At 39.6% G+C, this 18458-nt stretch overlaps 1 protein-coding gene across 3 annotated transcripts; it reads right to left on the bottom strand.

Annotated features, from left to right (window-relative positions):
* Window positions 1-1110: 1110 nt before the first annotated feature.
* On the bottom strand, window positions 1111-15084 carry pnisr (PNN-interacting serine/arginine-rich protein). 3 transcript variants are annotated; one of them, XM_061916434.1, is made up of 12 exons: window positions 14924-15084; window positions 14391-14496; window positions 14146-14319; window positions 8159-8412; window positions 7652-7823; window positions 6067-6251; window positions 5806-5937; window positions 5636-5735; window positions 5120-5173; window positions 4564-4758; window positions 1829-2864; window positions 1111-1441 (listed from the first exon to the last, which is right to left on the bottom strand). In XM_061916434.1, exons 1-12 carry the CDS (start codon window positions 14975-14977, stop codon window positions 1408-1410), a joined length of 2496 nt encoding a protein of 831 aa, XP_061772418.1. In that variant the 5' UTR covers window positions 14978-15084; the 3' UTR covers window positions 1111-1407. The 3 variants fall into 3 exon arrangements, with proteins under 3 accessions (XP_061772418.1, XP_061772419.1, XP_061772420.1); XM_061916435.1 differs by lacking the exon at window positions 5120-5173; XM_061916436.1 differs by lacking the exons at window positions 1111-1441; window positions 1829-2864; window positions 4564-4758; ... (1 more) ...; window positions 5636-5735; window positions 5806-5937 and having other exon boundaries at window positions 6105-6251; window positions 8223-8412.
* Window positions 15085-18458: the final 3374 nt, after the last annotated feature.

The following is an 18458-nucleotide window of genomic DNA, read 5'->3' as shown; positions in this document are numbered from 1 at the left end:
TAAATTGAGCAAATTGGCTATTTCTGGCAATTATTTTAAGTGTGTATCAAACTGGTAGCCCTTGGCATTAATCAGTACCCAAGAAGTAGCTCTTGGTTTCAAAAAGTTAAAGTACCAATGAATGTCACACACACTGGATGTCGCGAAATTATTCTAATAATTATTAAAAAGGTTGGTGACCCCTGGTTATATAGTGTATCTAACACACATACTGTCCACGCTAACACTATTATTGCATATATTGTAAACTTATTTCAACTTACATTCCTTGTAATGAACTATCTTTATGTATCTTCAGCATTTGCATTTTATTTATGACAGGTGGTATATATATGATAAATGGATGTTGCAAAAACAACACTATAGAACAGTGGATGTGTCGTTGCAAGTCACTGCTTGGAGATAACGGCGTTCACATGTATCCAGCAAAGGGAATCAACGTTTGCATCACAAACGTTTCAAATCATATTGCAAAATTTTACACGTTAATGTTCCAATTAAAATGTTGACCATTTACTTTCATTAAAATTAGCCACTTTGCCCACATCAAGAATTTAAGGAAACCAAGGACGGCGTGGCGCAGTGGAAGAGTGGCCGTGGCCGTGCGCAATCCGAGGGTCACTGGTTCAAATCCCACCTAGAACCAACCTCGTCACGTCCGTTGTGTCCTGAGCAAGACACTTCACCCTTGCTCCTGGTGGGTGCTGGTTGGCGCCTTGCATGGCAGCTCCCTCCATCAGTGTGTGAATGTGTGTGTGAATGGGTAAATGTGGAAGTAGTGTCAAAGCGCTTTGAGTACCTTGAAGGTAGAAAAGCGCTATACAAGTACAACCCATTTATCATTTATTATACAGCCTGTTTACTAATATATGCTGTATTGTGTAAATGGAAACCCAATAAATTAAAGAGGGCACAAGGTCTCTAAAATGCATAATTATGTATAGTAAGTTTAAGGCCTATACAGTCAGAACAAATGCAAACAGTAACCTGCAACAGTTATCAGGCTTTAAAGTATTAATGTATAATTATTTGTAGCATTTGCACTTAATTTGGTGCTAAGAAAAGTCAACTGTAGCATTACTATTATAATGAGGTACCAATAAAGCAACACAGGGTTGAAGTTTTTATTGGACAGCTTACAATAATGTTTGTTGTGGGACTGTGAATTCTGTTAAGATTTAAAACCATACAACTTCAGTTCTTAGTGTTGACCGAGGCTTATTCATCACTACTCAACATACATAAAGATTGCAAACCATTCATAATGTCCTGTTAGCTTCAGACACTTAAAAAAAGAACATATTTACAAAGGGGAAAGAGATGTAAGGGGGATGATCACCTACATAGTTGCCTCTATAATGAGACAAGCCACTTAAACTCTTGGAATTTAGCGATGGGAAAGCAGCCTCAGCGTCTGCTACGATGAGAGGGGGAAGTTGACCTGGAAAAGATGCATGAAACAAGTTAATAGATGCACCAATCAGACACAATCCAGAGTGCAAAAAGTAGAGAAACATATCAGCTGTTCCCCCACATACAGTCTCAAATACACACAATTTACAAAGACGTACTTAGGAGTCCAACCTGTAAAGGAACCATATATTAATTTATAATTTAACTGACTGCAGACAAGGTGTGAGCACTGTTTCATGGCTGTAAGTCTCACAGGAATTAAATCTACACATGGTAGGTCATTTCCAAAACAATTTCGCAGTAATTAATATTTTAATGTATTACAAAATTGGTTAAGATGACTGAGGATAAATCACAATGACAAACAATGACAACATAGAATGGGAATAGGAGAGAAAAAAAAAAGGAATACTACCTTGATCGCGACTTAGACTTGTGTTTGCGGCTTGCCTTCTTACCAGACTTGTGAGATTTTTCCGTTGACCTTGAGCGACTACGTTTGGATTTCTTATATTTCTTTTCCTTACTAACTTCAGGGGAAGGGGATCTACTCGAATCCGAGTCTGAGTGTTTCTTGCAAGTTTTGGCCGAGCCTTTTTTGCTGGATTTGCCATCATGCCGAGACTGCCTGTCACTCTGAGAGTCTGTATGAGAGTCCTCCTCTTTCTGTTTCTTGGACTTGCCATTTTCCTCTTTAACTAAAGAGTTGCTTTTTTCTTTAGTCCTTGCTTTGTCTCGCCTTCTTTCAGAATCTCTCTCCCTATCCATATCCTTCCTTTTCCTGTCTTTCTCATGGCTACGGCATCGATCTCGCTTCCTCTCTCGGTCTTTGCTGGAAGCTTTCTGTTTGTGTTTGCTGCTATGGCTACTCTCTCTGCGCTCCCTGCTTCTTTTCCTCTCCTTATCCTTCCCCCTGTCCCTGCTGCGACTGCGGCTGTCTCTCGCCCGAGCCCTGCCGCGGTCTCGATCTCTTGATCTGGACCTACTACGGCGACTCCTTCGTTCTCTGGAATCGCTACGGTCTTTCTTACGGTTCCCGGTTCTTTGCTCTGTGCTGCTTCTCCTCCTGTCCCGGATCTTTTCACTGCGACGTCTATGAGAACTATGGCTGCGGCTACGCCTCCTCTTCCTGCGGGGGGAAGAGGATCGAGTAGAACTACGAGAAGATGACGTTGAGGATGAAGAGGATGACCGACTACTGCTGTGGCTGGAGGAAGAGTGAGAGCTGCTGCTGTGACCGTTGGCTGGGGAATTGCTGCCACCTCGGCTCGATCTCTCTTTCCCTCTGCCTGAATTTCTGCCCTCACTACTCTCCAACTCACCACGGGACCTACGTCTCTCTACTAAGGGCTCCACCTCCCTCTCTTTTATTTCCTCTTTGTGAGAATTCTCTGAGTGGATCTCTTCATATTCACCCCTTTCTCTGCTTAATCGTTCCCTCAACATCTCATCTGCAGAAACACAGAAAATAAAAGTCCATTATGAGTAGATATGACAATTTAAAACAAGTTGTAGTGATGCGCCAACATTTTGGCCATCGAATGAATATGTCTGTAATGGCCCAATATTGCCTTTTCAATGTTTGTATTTCAAAATATACAAGAAAGACCAGCGGGCAGTGATATACAAAACGTGCAGTATATAAATATTAGGAGGGTAGTGGCGGCTGCTGCTCTTTAAAAGGGGACCAATGATGAATATTTTCGGTTAGTAAAAGACGTTTTTTTCACCACCTTAAAACTTGACACAAACTGCCCTGCGCTCTAGTAACTACGGAGGTCGGAGAAAATATTTAATAAATCAAAGATTAAAAAGACCCAAACAATACCCCGTTTGTTGACAAGAACATACAGTCATGGAAGCACATTAAATCGATTTATTAAACAGAGGTAACTAAAACCAGTGAAATATTCAAAAGAGCTGCTGTCACAGCTGACAAACTGCTGCTGCTAGCCTGCTAAGCTAACAAAATGAGCTCAAGCTAAAATGCCTGTGGGACTCATAATGAGCGTGGACTCACTGACGTCACTAGGCAACAGGCACCGCCTTTTAAAAGCGCGTGTGCGTACACACACAAACTTTCTATGAAACTCCTCAACTGCTTTCTGCTAGATACTTGAATTATTTTTTAAGTAATGCATTAATTACTTTCCCCAGTAACTAATTACATTAAATAAAGAGTCATTCATTCCATCAGTAATTCAATTACTTTTGGGGTAGAGTAATGAGTAACTATAACTAAATACTTAAAAGTAATTTTCAGAACAAGGCCTGACTCACAGCATTATGAGGCAGTTGGCAGGTTGGTGTTCCTGGCTAAAATCTGTATGTCCTATAGTAATGTTTACCTCTAAAAACACCATTATTAAAGGTTTATTGTTTTCATGTTGCTTCTGACCTTTAAACATGTCCTCTTAAATCAGGGCACTTTATCACATTTATTTTTTTTGTTATCTAAAGAATTGAGCATAGTTACATTTTTAGAAGAAGATTGGAGATTATATTTGACTTTTCTTAAATTATATTTTAGGGCTATCTCTTTGTTCATATCTCAAAACACCTCTTAAGTTTAGATCCTATCACGCTAAACTAACTGTTCTTACTTGATAATACCAGTTTTTGTGTATTTGGGATCCACATTAGTCCTGAAAATGTATAATGAAGGCATGGTGGAGATATTTATTTACTTCAATAGATTTTTGATCCATTTCACCCAGCCATACCCTAGTCTTGCCGACAGCGCTAGCACAGTTTAGCGATGTTTGAGCGTTGCAGGAGGCTTTATGGTGGCATTGTGTTTACATGTATGTTGTTTGAGTGTTAATAATAAAATAGTGATATTTAAGACATTTCATATTGCTCCTAAATTTTCATGTTCTGCAAAAATTTAGTAGCACCGGTGATTCTAATAAAAAACCTAAACGTACATCTCTGTTATGAATTCCTACATCCTACCAATTAACTGCAATAAACAAGGCATAACTGAAAATGCAATGGCAATAGTAATGATTGCCATTACAATTTATTTTGGCATTTCGGTTTTTAGCCTCTGGTTTCGGACACAAATGTTAATTTTGGTGAATCCCTCCTAATGTGTAACTAAAAGTCATAAGAAATTAAACATTCACCGACAACATTTCAACATCTTACCACGTGCAAGCTGAGCTTCGTGTGCAAGTTTTTCTTGGTGCAGTTGAATTTCTCGCTCTTTGCGGTGGAAGGCATCCAGTTTCTCCCGGATACGATGGCGCAACTCCTCCTCATCTGTGTCAGACGATTCAGACCCTCGGGCACTATGGTCGTCCTCATCCGCACTCTCCTCCGAACCGTAGTCGCCCAACCCGCCTGCCACAATAGAAACCCCATGTTTTTGAGTGTTGGAAAATGATAAGTTGTCAAATGTTCAGCATAAAAACACAAATCAATGTCTCACTGAACAGCACTAAATTCTTCACAACTTTGTTTTCTACATTTCACAATAGAAGACCTCAGAGCATTCAATACAACGGCTTAAAATCTTATCTAATTTTATACAGCATGCTTCTAATAATAAAAAGCCAAAACTTCGGATAGTTGGTTGTTATCTTGGACACCCCTTCCCCCAAACAACCCCCGCCCTCCCACAACCCTGTAAGCCCAGTCATTTTAGAATAAGATAATGAAATGTTCCTGCCCTCCCACCCACTGTAAAAAAATGGATACTCACTGAGACCAGTCAGAGAAGCCAGTGCACTTGACTGTGCCAGCTGTTTTGCAGGAGCTTTGATTCACATCAACAACAGGAACAACATGTTAAAACACATACATCCATTCTCTCAAAGGCAAGAGTCGCTAGAGAAGGGACGGGGATCACAGATAAAGCTTCACTATTCACACCAGCTGCCACTGGTAACAGGATAAAAATATAACATAAAAAATGGAGACAAGAGAGAGAGTTAAACTTCTTTCAGACACTTCAAGTCAAAAAGTCGGAGAGGAGAGAAGGAACCACTCTGTACTAGTGCATCACATCGGTAGCTGCTGGGCAGCAGGACCTTAAGGGTTATGGGTCAGTGCAAGTTTCAAAGGCTCATTTCTCGATGCATTAGCAGAGAATGGTTTCTAAAAGCAAATGATAGCTTTTTTTTATAAGTTCTAGTTATTGTGCACTTAAAATACACTTCAGACTGAACTGTGTGCGTGAAAATCAATGATGTATTTGCTGGACAAGACAAGAGCAGACCTCGCGTTGCTTTGCGGTGGACTTCTTTTGCCACATGCAGGATTTCTTCATTGGTCACTTCCAAAAGGATCTCTGTGAGAAGAGTTTTTGTGATGATCATCTAAAGAATAAAAGAACGTCGGTCAGTCACAGTCACACTACTTTAAGAATATTTGTATTGTTAGACAGACCAGCTGGAATTCTTTTTCTTCGTCAGTCATTTCAGGCTCGCTTTCTTCTGCTGTAGGCGATGGACTCCGGACATAAAACTCTTTTTCTACGGAAGACTTTTCTTCATAAATATTGTCTTCATCATCACTGTCCTGTAAAAGACAAGACATACAAACAATCTTTGACCAGTTCATTACCTCAGAAATCCTTCAGCACATTACAAAAACAAATGTTTTTGCAAGATCATTTTTTAAAATTTGTTATGAAATAAAAACACTTACAAATTTACTTTTGCGCGGCATATGTGGCCCTTCACCATCATCAACCTTGTGCTCTTTGTAATCATCTGAAATTTCTGCACGCTCCTTCTCCATTCGCTCTTGCTCAAGTTTCTTCTGCATTTCCCTGTCCCTCTTTTCTAGTCCCTCTCGTATCCATGCAGGAAGTGTGCGCCTTTTCAACGCGTCTGAAAATGAGTGTTACACATAATATTACTTGAATACCATGATCGCATCTTTGCAGGTTTCAATGACTGACAGTTTGTCCAATAGGGTTGTGTGATTTAAATGTTACACAAGATAAATTATATACATTTGGTCACAGATACAATCCTTATTTCCTGATGAGACATAATGTCATTATTTAGCTGTCTCCTGCAAATTTAGGTTAATTTTATTTTGAACATGTATTAAGTTTCAATACAATACATCACATATTATACACATTTTCTTTGACAGCAACCTGTGAACATCTGCATCCTTCTTAACACATCATAGCATCCTTGAGAGCAGATAACGTCCCTACACAGTGCAGCTTTTAAATGATTAATCCCAACCTGCAAGGCGGCAAATAAACTACATTTCTAATAAGCATCATTATCACCAGAGGACAAAAAAAATTGCTAAAACATGCAACACTAAACACAAAGGACACAAAAAAAAAAACCCGAAGCTAACCGCTAAGCTACAGCTCAACAGAGGTGGGTGAATCGATACAAATATCAACAGTAACAACACTAAGTATAAATTCAGCATATTACCACAGTAATAATATCAATATTTTATGACCACACGTTTTGTTGATCGTTAGTTTAAAAACTCTGGAAAAAATAGCTAATAGTAGTTTTTGCTTTTGTTTTGCACAATTGACTTGTATGAATTCCGTATGTATTAAAAGGGAATAAGGAAATAATAAAAAAAATAAAAAAAAAAACTTAATATTGTTACACTGTCACCCTGTGTTTTTGTCAGATTACAGTTATCAAAAATGTAATAACTTAATCCTGAACATTTTTAGTATGAGCATCGATATGACCAATACTGCTCCTGTGACTAATACAATACGCACATTTTTAGTATTCCCCAAAACTAATGTAGATGTATTGAAACAACATAAGTGTTTAGTACATTTTAAGAGAAGTGTAGAGATAACCATGTTACAAGAGAGAGTAACCAGCTCTGAACAGTAAATTAGCAAGTACCATAATGATAATAGTTAAGGGAAAATAATACACTCGGAAATGACCCAATATGTACCAAATACGTCAGCAGCTAAATTAGGAACTTTTGTAACCCATTTTGAAATGGTCCAATTATGATTTTTTTTGTAGCTGAGATAGGCTCCAGCACCCCCGAAGGGAATAAGCGGTAGAAAAATGTATAAATGGATGGATGATATCAAATAATTGATTATCATTACAAGAGTTTGCAATACATATATCGATATACATTTCACAACGTATTGCCTATCCCTATTTAACGTATATATTTAGACTTGCACAATGAATAATCAATAGGTAATTAAAAAAAAAAATTACATTTAAAAAATCCTTAAAACTATTTTCAGGAAACTTTGTGTTCTCCTTACCAAGTGGTGCTGTCGCTTCTTGTTTAATGGGAAGCCGGATGGGGGATCTGGTTCTTTCCCTAAAACCTGGCGGTCGGGCTTCCCGTCTGTTCTGAGGCGGTCCCTGCCAGTAGGGTGAATGAAAGCCGGAGGGCGGCGGGGCAAAGGATGAATCAGCTCCATGTAGTCCATGCTGTTAAAAGACAGTACACAATTAAAGTGAGATGAAGCTAATATAAAATGACACCACGGCTTGCTGAATTCTAGATTGCTATAGTCTTCTCGTTAAAACGCAACAGCCAAAATTATTAATGCATAGGCTGGTTTTGTTTTTGGTTTAAAAATGTAAATTAAATTAAAAACAACAAAAAAAACAATACCAATCCATGCTGGATCCTCAAAATGTCAATAGATGCCTCTGAACCGCCTCAAGAAGGCATTGACTGATACACTTAGATGATGGGACCCGGTAAAGTTTCTATGGAAAACCCAAATGCTTTAACACTCTTTACTGTATCATCTGCATACCTGATAATCAAACTGGTTTATGGCCATGGGGGCCATGTCGTAGCTGTCGGGCTGTGCCCCATACCCATGGCTGTTCTGGGAGAAAACCCCACGATGCGCTTCAGAGTTGAACTCTCCGCTGTCCTGGCTGTTGCTATCTTCACTGGGGTTCACCACATCCATCGGCGCTGAACCAGGTGGGATCCAGGTTTGTTCCGGGGGTGGTGGAGGAGGGGGAGGAGGCCGCGATGGCGGCCGGCTATGCATTCCCCATTCTGTTGATAACAAAATTACTTAATAAACAAAAATAGGGCAAAACAGCATAATGTAACACAAATAGATTTGTCTTTGTTTTGTTTAGGATTGCAAAATTAATCAGTTAAATCGAAAAGAACAAAGTTTCGATTTATTAACTGTTACAAGGGTTTCCCCCAGCTTGCAATGTACAAGTGGCGGTGGGGCGTGGTCAATGGGATGTCATCATGTAATTAAAATAATTTTTAGCATTAAAAAATATATATGAATTATCAATTTTGTTATAAATGTGCCCATTACTAAACAACATATACACTTTAATCATGTATATAAAACCCCAATAGAGGTGTTTGGATGTTTTTTTTAAAGGGCGTTACAGGTGGAATAGAGCGGCTCCAATAGTCTCCATTGAAAGCAGACTTTTGATTGCATGTATTTAATATTTAGAATACAAAAAAATTTAATAAAAATCTATTATCGCCATGTCTCTCATAATCAAGCAATCAATCAATGTTTATTTATATAGCCCTAAATCACAAATGTCCTTAAAGGACTGTACAAGCCATTAAGACTACGACATCCTCGGAAGAACCCACATAAGGGCAAGGAAAACTCACACCCAGTGGGCAGGGAGAATAATGGTTGTAAACGATAGGCAAAAATTCTAAAAAAGTGCTGTTCCCCTTTAAAACAAGTACATTAAGATTAGATCAGTAAGTCATTAATACCATGGAAATGTATAAACTGTAAGCCATAATTGTCAAAATTATATCAAAAGAAGGATTGCAATATCTTCAGTAGCATGTTATGAGCTGATGTCATATTTGTTTCACCTTGTAAATCTAAACAAACAGTGCACGATATTGTAATTGTAATTCCAATACATTTTCTAAGGAGATGACAAACATTCCTAAAGGTTTTGAAAATGTGACTGAATGTTACGTTCTTGTGTAATTTCCACGTGTATTTTAGTTTGTAAAATTCTACAGGAGAATATATATTTTGTATAATGTTTTTTTAATTTTTTTTAAGTTTTTTTTTTTTTTTTGATGTGTCCCACTTAACACCTCATTGTTGGCTTTGTAAGATCATGTTACCTATAAACTAAACAGCACTGATGCTAAACCATCTGTTAGTTCTCTTATTTCCCCAAATTAGAATTGATGACACAACCCGATAAAGAACCAAATCGTTGAGCAGAACTAATTAATTTTTTTTTTTTTTTTTATTAATTTTCAATTTAATGTTCCCCAGTGTCTCTGAGGAAAGCCACGTTTTCTCGACGAGGCGAAGCGAAGGCAGCCGGTTGGGCCGGGCTGAGCTTTTTATTCCCCTCCTCCACGGTGGAAGCATCCCACGTTCGGGGGGCAACCGGTCGGAGGAGGCAAGAGAGTAGCAGCTGCCTCTTTAACAGGTGCACGAGGAACGACGCAAGCTCCACTCATGTCTACGGTTAGAGCAGACTTATTACCACAATTTTCTCAACGAAACCTGACGGTTGACATGTGGTAGGGAACCATGTTCGCTTGACCGCTCTGTTCAATAGTAAAGCTTCACCTTCCGGAATGTAAAAAACGAAACACCGGCTGTGTTTGTGTTGCTAAAGGCAGCCACAATACACCGCTTCCCACCGACATCTGTCTTCTCTGACGTCTTCATTATAAATTGAACAATTTGAAAATGTGTTCAGCAACACAGATGTCCAGAATACTGTGTAATTATGAGATTAAAGCAGACGACTTATAGCTGGGATCTGGCTGGAACAAAATGTCCGCTACATTCCGTGACGTCACTTACCATGAATTGATTAAAATGGACCCCGACTTAAACAAGTTGAAAACTTATTTGGGTGTTACCATTTAGTGGTCAATTGTACGGAATATGTACTGAACTATGCAATCTACTAATAAAAGTATGAATCATCAATCAATCAATCAATCAAACGCGCACGAGTCATCATAAGCGTCATCATACCGACGTTTTTAACAGGATACTTCACGCGAAATTTAAAATTGCAATTTAGTAAACTAAAAAGGCCGTATTGGCATGTGTTGCAATGTTAAGATTTCATCATTGATATATAAACTATCAGACTGCGTGGTCGGTAGTAGTGGGTTTTAGTAGGCCTTCAACCCACAATTCTAACCCATGAAGCTGAGTGCCAAGTGAATTAGTGAAGTGAATTATATTTATATAGCACTTTTCTCTAGTGACTCAAAGCGCTTTACATAGTGAAACCCAATATCTAAGTTACATTTAAACCGGTGTGGGTGGCACTGGGAGCAGGTGGGTAAAGTGTCTTGCCCAAGGACACAACGGCAGTGACTAGGATGGCGGAAGCGGGAATCGAACCTGCAACCCTCAAGTTGCTGGCATGGCCACTCTACCAACCGAGCAGGGAGTTAAAGGCCTACTGAAACCCACTACTACCGACCACGCAGTCTGATAGTTTATATATCAATGATGAAATCTTAACATTGCAACACATGCTATTGCCAATACGGCCGGTTTAGTTTACTAAATTGCAATTTTAAATTTCCCGGCAAAGTGTCCTGTTGAAAACGTCGCGGAAGGATGGCGCTTATATTGACGCGTGCTAGTGACGTTATTGGTTGTAGCGGACATTTTATCCCAGCACCACTCACGGCTAAAAGTCGTCCGATTTAATCGCATAATTACACAGTATTGTGGACATCTGTGTTGCTGAATCTTTTGCAATTTGTTCAATTAATAATGGATACTACAAAGAATAATACATTATGTGGAAAGCGGTGTATTACGGCCGGCTGTAGCAACACAAACAAAGCTGGTGTTTCTTTGTTTGTTGTGAAGCTTTAATATGGAACAGAGCAGTCAAGCGAAGGTGTTTCTCTACCACATGTCAACCGGCAGATTTCGGTGAGAAAATTGTGTTAATAAGTTGGCGCTTACCGTAAACATGCGCGGAGCTTGTGTCGTTCTTCCTGCAGCTGTCAAAGAGGCAGCTGCGACTTTCTTGGCTCCTCCATGGCTTCCATCAGAGACACTGGCGGTGACCACACCCCTCCGACTTTCAGGTATGACTTCATAATCTCACTAAAACACTAGTAACACAATAATTATATAAGGGATTTTCCAGAATTATCCTAGTAAATGTGTCTAATAACATCTGAATCGCTCCCACTGCACTCGTATTTTTATTTTTTTCCTTCTAGTCCTTCACTCTCAGTATCCTCATTCACAAATCTTTCATCCTCGCCCCTATTAATGGGGAAATTGTCGCATACTCGGTCAGAATCGCTCGCGCTGTTGCTGTCCATGATTGTATACAATGTGCGGATGTGAGGAACCCTCGCACCGGTGACGTCACGCACACATCGGCTTCTACTTCCGGTACAGGCAAGGCTTTTTTATTAGCGACCAAATGTTAGCGAACTTTATCCTCGATGTTCTCTACTAAATCCTTTCAGCAAAAATATGGCAATATCGCGAAATGATCAAGTATGACACATAGAATGGACCTGCTATCCCCGTTTAAATAAGAAAATCTCATTTCAGTAGGCCGTGTGTGCCGTGAGATAGTCTGGTGTGCCGTGGGAGATTATAAAGTTTCACCTATTCGGGTTAAAGATATTTTTTTGCAAACCAGTAATTATAGTCTTCAAATGATATGTTGTTGTTGTTAAGTGTCGGTGCTGTCTAGAGCTCGGCAGAGTAACCATGTAATATTCTTCCATATCAGTAGGTGGCAGGCGGTAGTTAATAGCTTTGTAGATGTGGGAAACAGCGGGAGGCAGCGTGCAGGTAAAAAAGATATCTAATGCTTAAACCAAAAATAAACAAAAGGTGAGTGCCCCTAAGAAAAGGCATTGAAGCTTAGGGAAAGTAAGGCGGAACGAAACTAAAACTGAACTAGCTACAAAGTAAACAAAAACAGAATGCTGGACGACAGCAAAGACTTACTGTGGAGCAAAGACGGCGTCCACAAAGTACATCTGAACATGACATGAAAATCAACAATGTCCCCACAAAGAAGGATAAAAACAACTGAAATATTCTTGATTCCTAAAACCAAGTAGATGCGGGAAATATCGCTCAAAGGAAGACATGAAACTGCTACAGGAAAATACCAAAAATAGAGAAAAAGCCACCAAAATAGGAGCGCAAGACAAGAACTAAAACACGACACACAGGAAAACAGCAAAAAACTCAAAATAAGTCACGGCGTGATGTGACAGTACACCTACTCAGAGACAAGAGGTATAGTGATGCATGCTTGGTTATGGTTTGAATTCATATCCATTAATTGCTACAATGATTTTTTTTACTGTCAACTAAGTTTCATTTTTTTTTTTCATGATTTATGCTGGTGGTGTGCCTCCGGAATTTTTCCAACAAAAAAATGTGCCTTGGCTCAAAAAAAGGTTGAAAAACACTGCAGTAGGCTTTTAAAGGGGAACATTATCACCAAACCTATATATATACCTTGATGTTGCAGAAAAGACCATATATTTTTTTAACCGATTTCTGAACTCTAAATGGGTCAATTTTGGCGAATTATACGCCTATTTAACACTCTCGGAGCGATGATGTCAGAACGTGACGTCACCTAGTAAAGCCGCCATTTTCATTTTCTCAAACACCGCGTCTCAGGTCTGTTATTTTCCGTTTTTTCGACTATTTTCTGGAACCTGGGAGAAATCATGCCCCGTCGGTGTGTTGTCAGAGGGTGTAACAACACTAACGGAGGGATTCAAGTTGCACCACTGGCCCAAACATGCGAAAGTGGCAAGAAATTGGACGAAATTTGTTCAAAATACGAGGGTGTGGGGAAAGCAGACGAAATGGTCAGTCGTTTGTTCCGCACACTTTACCGACGAAAGCTATGCTACTACAGAGATGGCAAGATTGTGTAGATATCCTGCGACACTCAAAGCAGATGCATTTCCAACGATAAAGTCAAAGACATCAGCCGCCAGACCCCCATTGAATGTGCCTTAGTGTCTGCACATTTCACCGGCGGTGATAAGGCAGACATGGCCCAGAGATGTATGGATAACCTGCAGATGCATTTCCAATGATAAAGTCAACTAAATCACAAAGGTGAGTTTTGTTGATGTTGTTGACTTATGTGCTAAACAGACATATTTGGTCGCGGCATGACTGCCAGCTAATTGATGCTAACATGCTATTTAAGCTAGCTATATGTACATTTTAAACTATATTTACATCCAGCGTTTCCCTCCACCCACATGTAATGCCAAACAAACACTTACCAATCGATGGATTTAAGTTGATCCAGTGTCACAAGATGCAAAACTTCCAATCGTTGGTCTGCACATTTTACTGGCGATGCTAAAGCAAACATGGCCGAATAGCTCAATAGCTTCAGTTTCTTCTTCAATTTCGTTTTCGCTATCTGCCTCCATACTCCAACCATCCGTTTCAATACATGCGTAATCTGTTGAATCGCTTAAGCCGCTGAAATCCGAGTCTGAATCCAAGTTAATGTCGCTATATCTTGCTGTGCTATCCACCATTTGTTTGTATTGGCATCGCTATGTGACGTCACAGGAAAATGGGAGTTGGCTTCACAGATTGCAAAAATCAGGCACTTTAAAGCTTTTTTAAGGGATATTCCGGGATGGGTAAAAGTTTGAAAAAAAGTTCAAAAAATAAAATAAGCCACCGGGAACTGATTTTTAGTTTTAACCCTTCTGAAATTGTGATAATGTTCCCCTTTAATGGGTCCCATTTTTGTAGTAGATGCGTACCTGGCTGCCACATTCGGCCAAAAGCAGGTTCACCCTGGAAGGAGCCGTGGTTGCCCTGTGTAGGTGGTTCTAGACCCGGCATGTCCTGTCCATTAGGCTCAATTTTGGGATCTGCTCCTGTAGATTCCTTCTGCGCTATCCATGCCTGCGCCAGTGCAGCCCAGTCCACCTGACCTGTTGAAAACCATCAAAACAAAGCATTTAAAAGACAGGTATTTAGTGGCGGTACTGACATGCTTACTGACCCGGATCATGTTGGTGCTGGAAAGACTGCATCCATTGCTGCTGGCTAAGAGGCCACTGTGGCCAGGGTTGACCTCCCTGGTCCCACATTCCTCTCTGAGATATAATCTGGAAGGAAAGCAGTCTGAGTGATATAATAGTTTGAATCGCAGATTAAAGCTGATTTGAATGCGGGTTTATTTACACCACAAGCGCAGGCGTCATGCTAATGTTAGCAACAACTGACGAGCTACATTTATCGAGTGTATAATTCATATTAAACAATATTTGCCGCAGAATATAATGCAGAGTAACTACAATAATGACAACAAACTAACACAGCAGGCGGTTTGAACCTCCAATCCCAAATAAGATACGTTCGGCAGCTAAGAAAGCTCAAGCATTAAGCTAACTTGATTAGCCCAAGAATGAAGGCCAGCAGAGCCTCCCCGCGTCTTTTTAGGCAAATACCTGCAATTCGAGCATTTCTACACCGCCCGGACAAGATACGACGGAGTAAGCGTAAGATAGAGGAATGGATGAAAAACATTGTTACCTTTTCCGGACAATTTCTCTGAGGCGCTGGAGGTCCAAAATGGCGACCGTGCATGAGCGAACTGCTGTGATGAAGAGCAGCGACTGTGCGGCTTCCTGTCCGCTATTTCACAGCCACGTTAGAGGCTTCAAAATGTACCTTCGTGCTGGACTTTTTTTTTTTTAAGACGCGGTCGTGTCCGTTTTTGGCAGCTATTATAGTGCAGTGTGCTGACAAAGTGAAGAAAATGAGCAAACTTGTAACCATAACATAAATAACCATTCTTTCATAGTTCTAATACGGCAGAGTGCAGTTCGTGGTTTGGTATTTATTGTCCCTCAAGAAATATTCAATTGTGTGTATGTGTGTGTGTTTATATATATACATATATATATATATATATATATATATACACACACACATATATATATATATATATACATATACACATATATATATACATATCCATCCATCCATCCATTTCCTACCGCTTATTCCCTTTCGGGGTCGCGGGGGGCGCTGGCGCCTATCTCAGCTACAATCGGGCATATATATATATATATATATATATATGTGTGTGAATGTGAGTGTGAATGTGGTCTGTCTATCTGTGTTGGCCCTGCGATGAGGTGGCGACTTGTCCAGGGTGTACCCCGCCTTCCGCCCGATTGTAGCTGAGATAAGCGCCAGCGCCCTTCAACCCCAAAAAAAGGGAATAAGCGGTAGGAAATGGATGGATGGATATATATATATATAAATTAGGTTTAAAGCCACATTGTAAAGAGAACAAGTTAAAATATTGAATGAATATATATACATATATACATATATACACATATACATGTATACACATATATATATATATACACATATATATATATATATATATATATATATATATATATATACACTCGTACATACATATATGTATATATACAAACATATGTATATATACATATATATATATATATATCACCATAAATGATTCCCGGGCACGGCACCACTGCTGCCCACTGCTCCCCTCACTTCCCAGGGGGTGATCAGGAGATTTTCTATCTCCTGATGATTGAGGGAACCCCTCATGAAACAGTTCTGTAGAGATGAAGTAGTCTTGTGATTTTTCCCAGACCTACATATTGCGCTCTACCACGGTATCGAGCACTATTCTCTGGATAATCCAATCAAGACATATATATATATATATATATGTCTTGATTGGATTATCCGGAGAATATATATCTATATATATCTATATATATATATATAGATATATATATAGATATATATATGTATGTATATACAGTGGGGCAAAAAAGTATTTAGTCAGCCACCAATTGTGCAAGTTCTCCCACTTAAAATGAAGACAGAGGTCTGTAATTTTCATCATAGGTACACTTCAACTGTGAGAGACAGAATGTGGAAAAAAAATCCAGGAATTGACATTGTGGGATTTTTAAAGAATTTATTTGTAAATTATGGTGGAAAATAGACATTTGGTCCACCATTCAAAGCTCTCACTGATGGAAGGAGGTTTTGGCTCAAAATCTCACGATACATGGCCCCATTCATTCTTTCCTTAACACAGACCAATCATCCCGTCCCCTTAGCAGAAAAACAGCCCCAAAGCATGATGTTTCCTACCCCATGCTTCACAGTAGGTTTGGTGTTCTTGGGATGCAACTCAGTATTCTTCTTCCTCCAAACACGACGAGTTGAGTTTGTACCAAAATGGATACATGGATGATACAGCAGAGGATTGGGAGAATGTCATCTGGTCAGATGAAACCAAAATATAACTTTTTGAATGGGGCCATGTATCGTGAGATTTTGAGCCAAAACCTCCTTCCATCAGTGAGAGCTTTGAATGGTTGACTAACTACTTATTTTTCACCATAATTTACAATATATATATATATATATATATATATATATATATATATATATATATATATATATACTGGACAGGTCAAAAGTTTGGACACACCTCTTTCAACGGATGTTCTTTATTTTCATTACTACTTACATTGTAGATTGTCACTGAAGGCATCAAAACTATGAATGAACACGTGAAGTTATGTACTTAACAAAAAAAAGGTGAAATAACTGAAAACATTTTTTGTATTATAGTTTCATCACAATAGCCACCCTTTGCTCTGATTACTTTTTTGCACACTCTTGGCATTCTCTCGATGAGCTTCAGGAAATAGGCAACTGAAATAGTTTTCACTTCACAGGTGTGATCACTGTGAAGGAGTTGGTGGAGAGGAGGAAGGATACGGGGTTTAATGCAGGCCATCTTCGGCAACTGCAGACATTCTGAAGTTCAGAGAAGCAGTCCAACAACATGCTCCTTCCTCTCTCTCATCACCCTATGCGGAAAAAAAGTTTGGACACTTGTGCAATACAATATATAATTTTAGTTGTTTTTAGTAGTGTAGGACCTCACTGCATTTTTGCGGTTTTAAATACAGACAGTCGTACCTCGGTTTAATATATTAACCCGTTAGAAAACCAAATCTACCTAAATCAAGGTACAATTGTTGGAGAGTAACAATGGTCACATTAATATTCACAGGGCTTAAATGGTAAATGGGTGTTACTAGTATAGCGCTTTTCTACCCCTTTTTAAGGAGCCCAAAGCGCTTTGACACTATTTCCACATTCGCCCATTCACACACACATTCACACACTGATGGCGAGATCTGCCATGCAAGGCGCTCACCAGGACCCATGAGGAGCAAGGGTGAAGTGTCTTGCCCAAGGACACAACGGACGTGACTGGGATGGTAGAAGGTGGGAATTGAACCAGTAACCCTCAGATTGCTGGCACAGCCACTCTACCAAATTCGCCACGCCGTCCCCAAAATAAGGGTTAGGGGGAGAGGGTACGGTACGTATGCCCAGATTGTTTATTAGTTACCCTCAAAGGAATAATCAAAGCAACAATTGAAGCTTTTTTTATCGATTAATCGTTGCAGCCCTACTCAGAACTATATGCTAATCATGCAGAGAGAAGAAATAGGTATAATAGACTGATGTTTTTTAAACTCATGTACGTATTGTATTTTAATTGCAGCAAATGTTACTTTATCCACGCATTCAAAATAGGAGGCCATGTTGAATTTTTTTGATTAAATATTTTTAGTAGGGCTGTCAAATTTATTTTATTAACTGATGTGATTAACCACAAAGAATATTGCATAATCATGCATAAGAGAAGCCAAGTACAAATCGTACACAGGGCAATCCAAAGTGTTTTTTTATATAGAATTACAAGGCACAATTCCATCCATCCATCCATTTTCTACCGCTTATTCCCTTTCAGGGTCGCGGGGGGCGCTGGCGCCTATCTCAGCTACAATCGGGCGGAAGGCAGGGTACACCCTGGACAAGTCGCCACCTCATCGCAGGGCCAACACAGATAGACAGACAACATTCACACACTAGGGCCAATTTAGTGTTGCCAATCAACCTATCCCCAGGTGCATGTCTTTGGAAGTGGGAGGAAGCCGGAGTACCCGGAGGGAACCCACGCATTCACGGGGAGAACATGCAA

This window comes from Nerophis ophidion, linkage group LG11, assembly GCF_033978795.1.
Source record: "Nerophis ophidion isolate RoL-2023_Sa linkage group LG11, RoL_Noph_v1.0, whole genome shotgun sequence".
Taxonomy (NCBI): Eukaryota; Metazoa; Chordata; class Actinopteri; order Syngnathiformes; family Syngnathidae; genus Nerophis; species Nerophis ophidion.
Note: the sequence above shows the minus strand (reverse complement) of the source record. Positions and strands in the feature narration are given on the sequence as shown.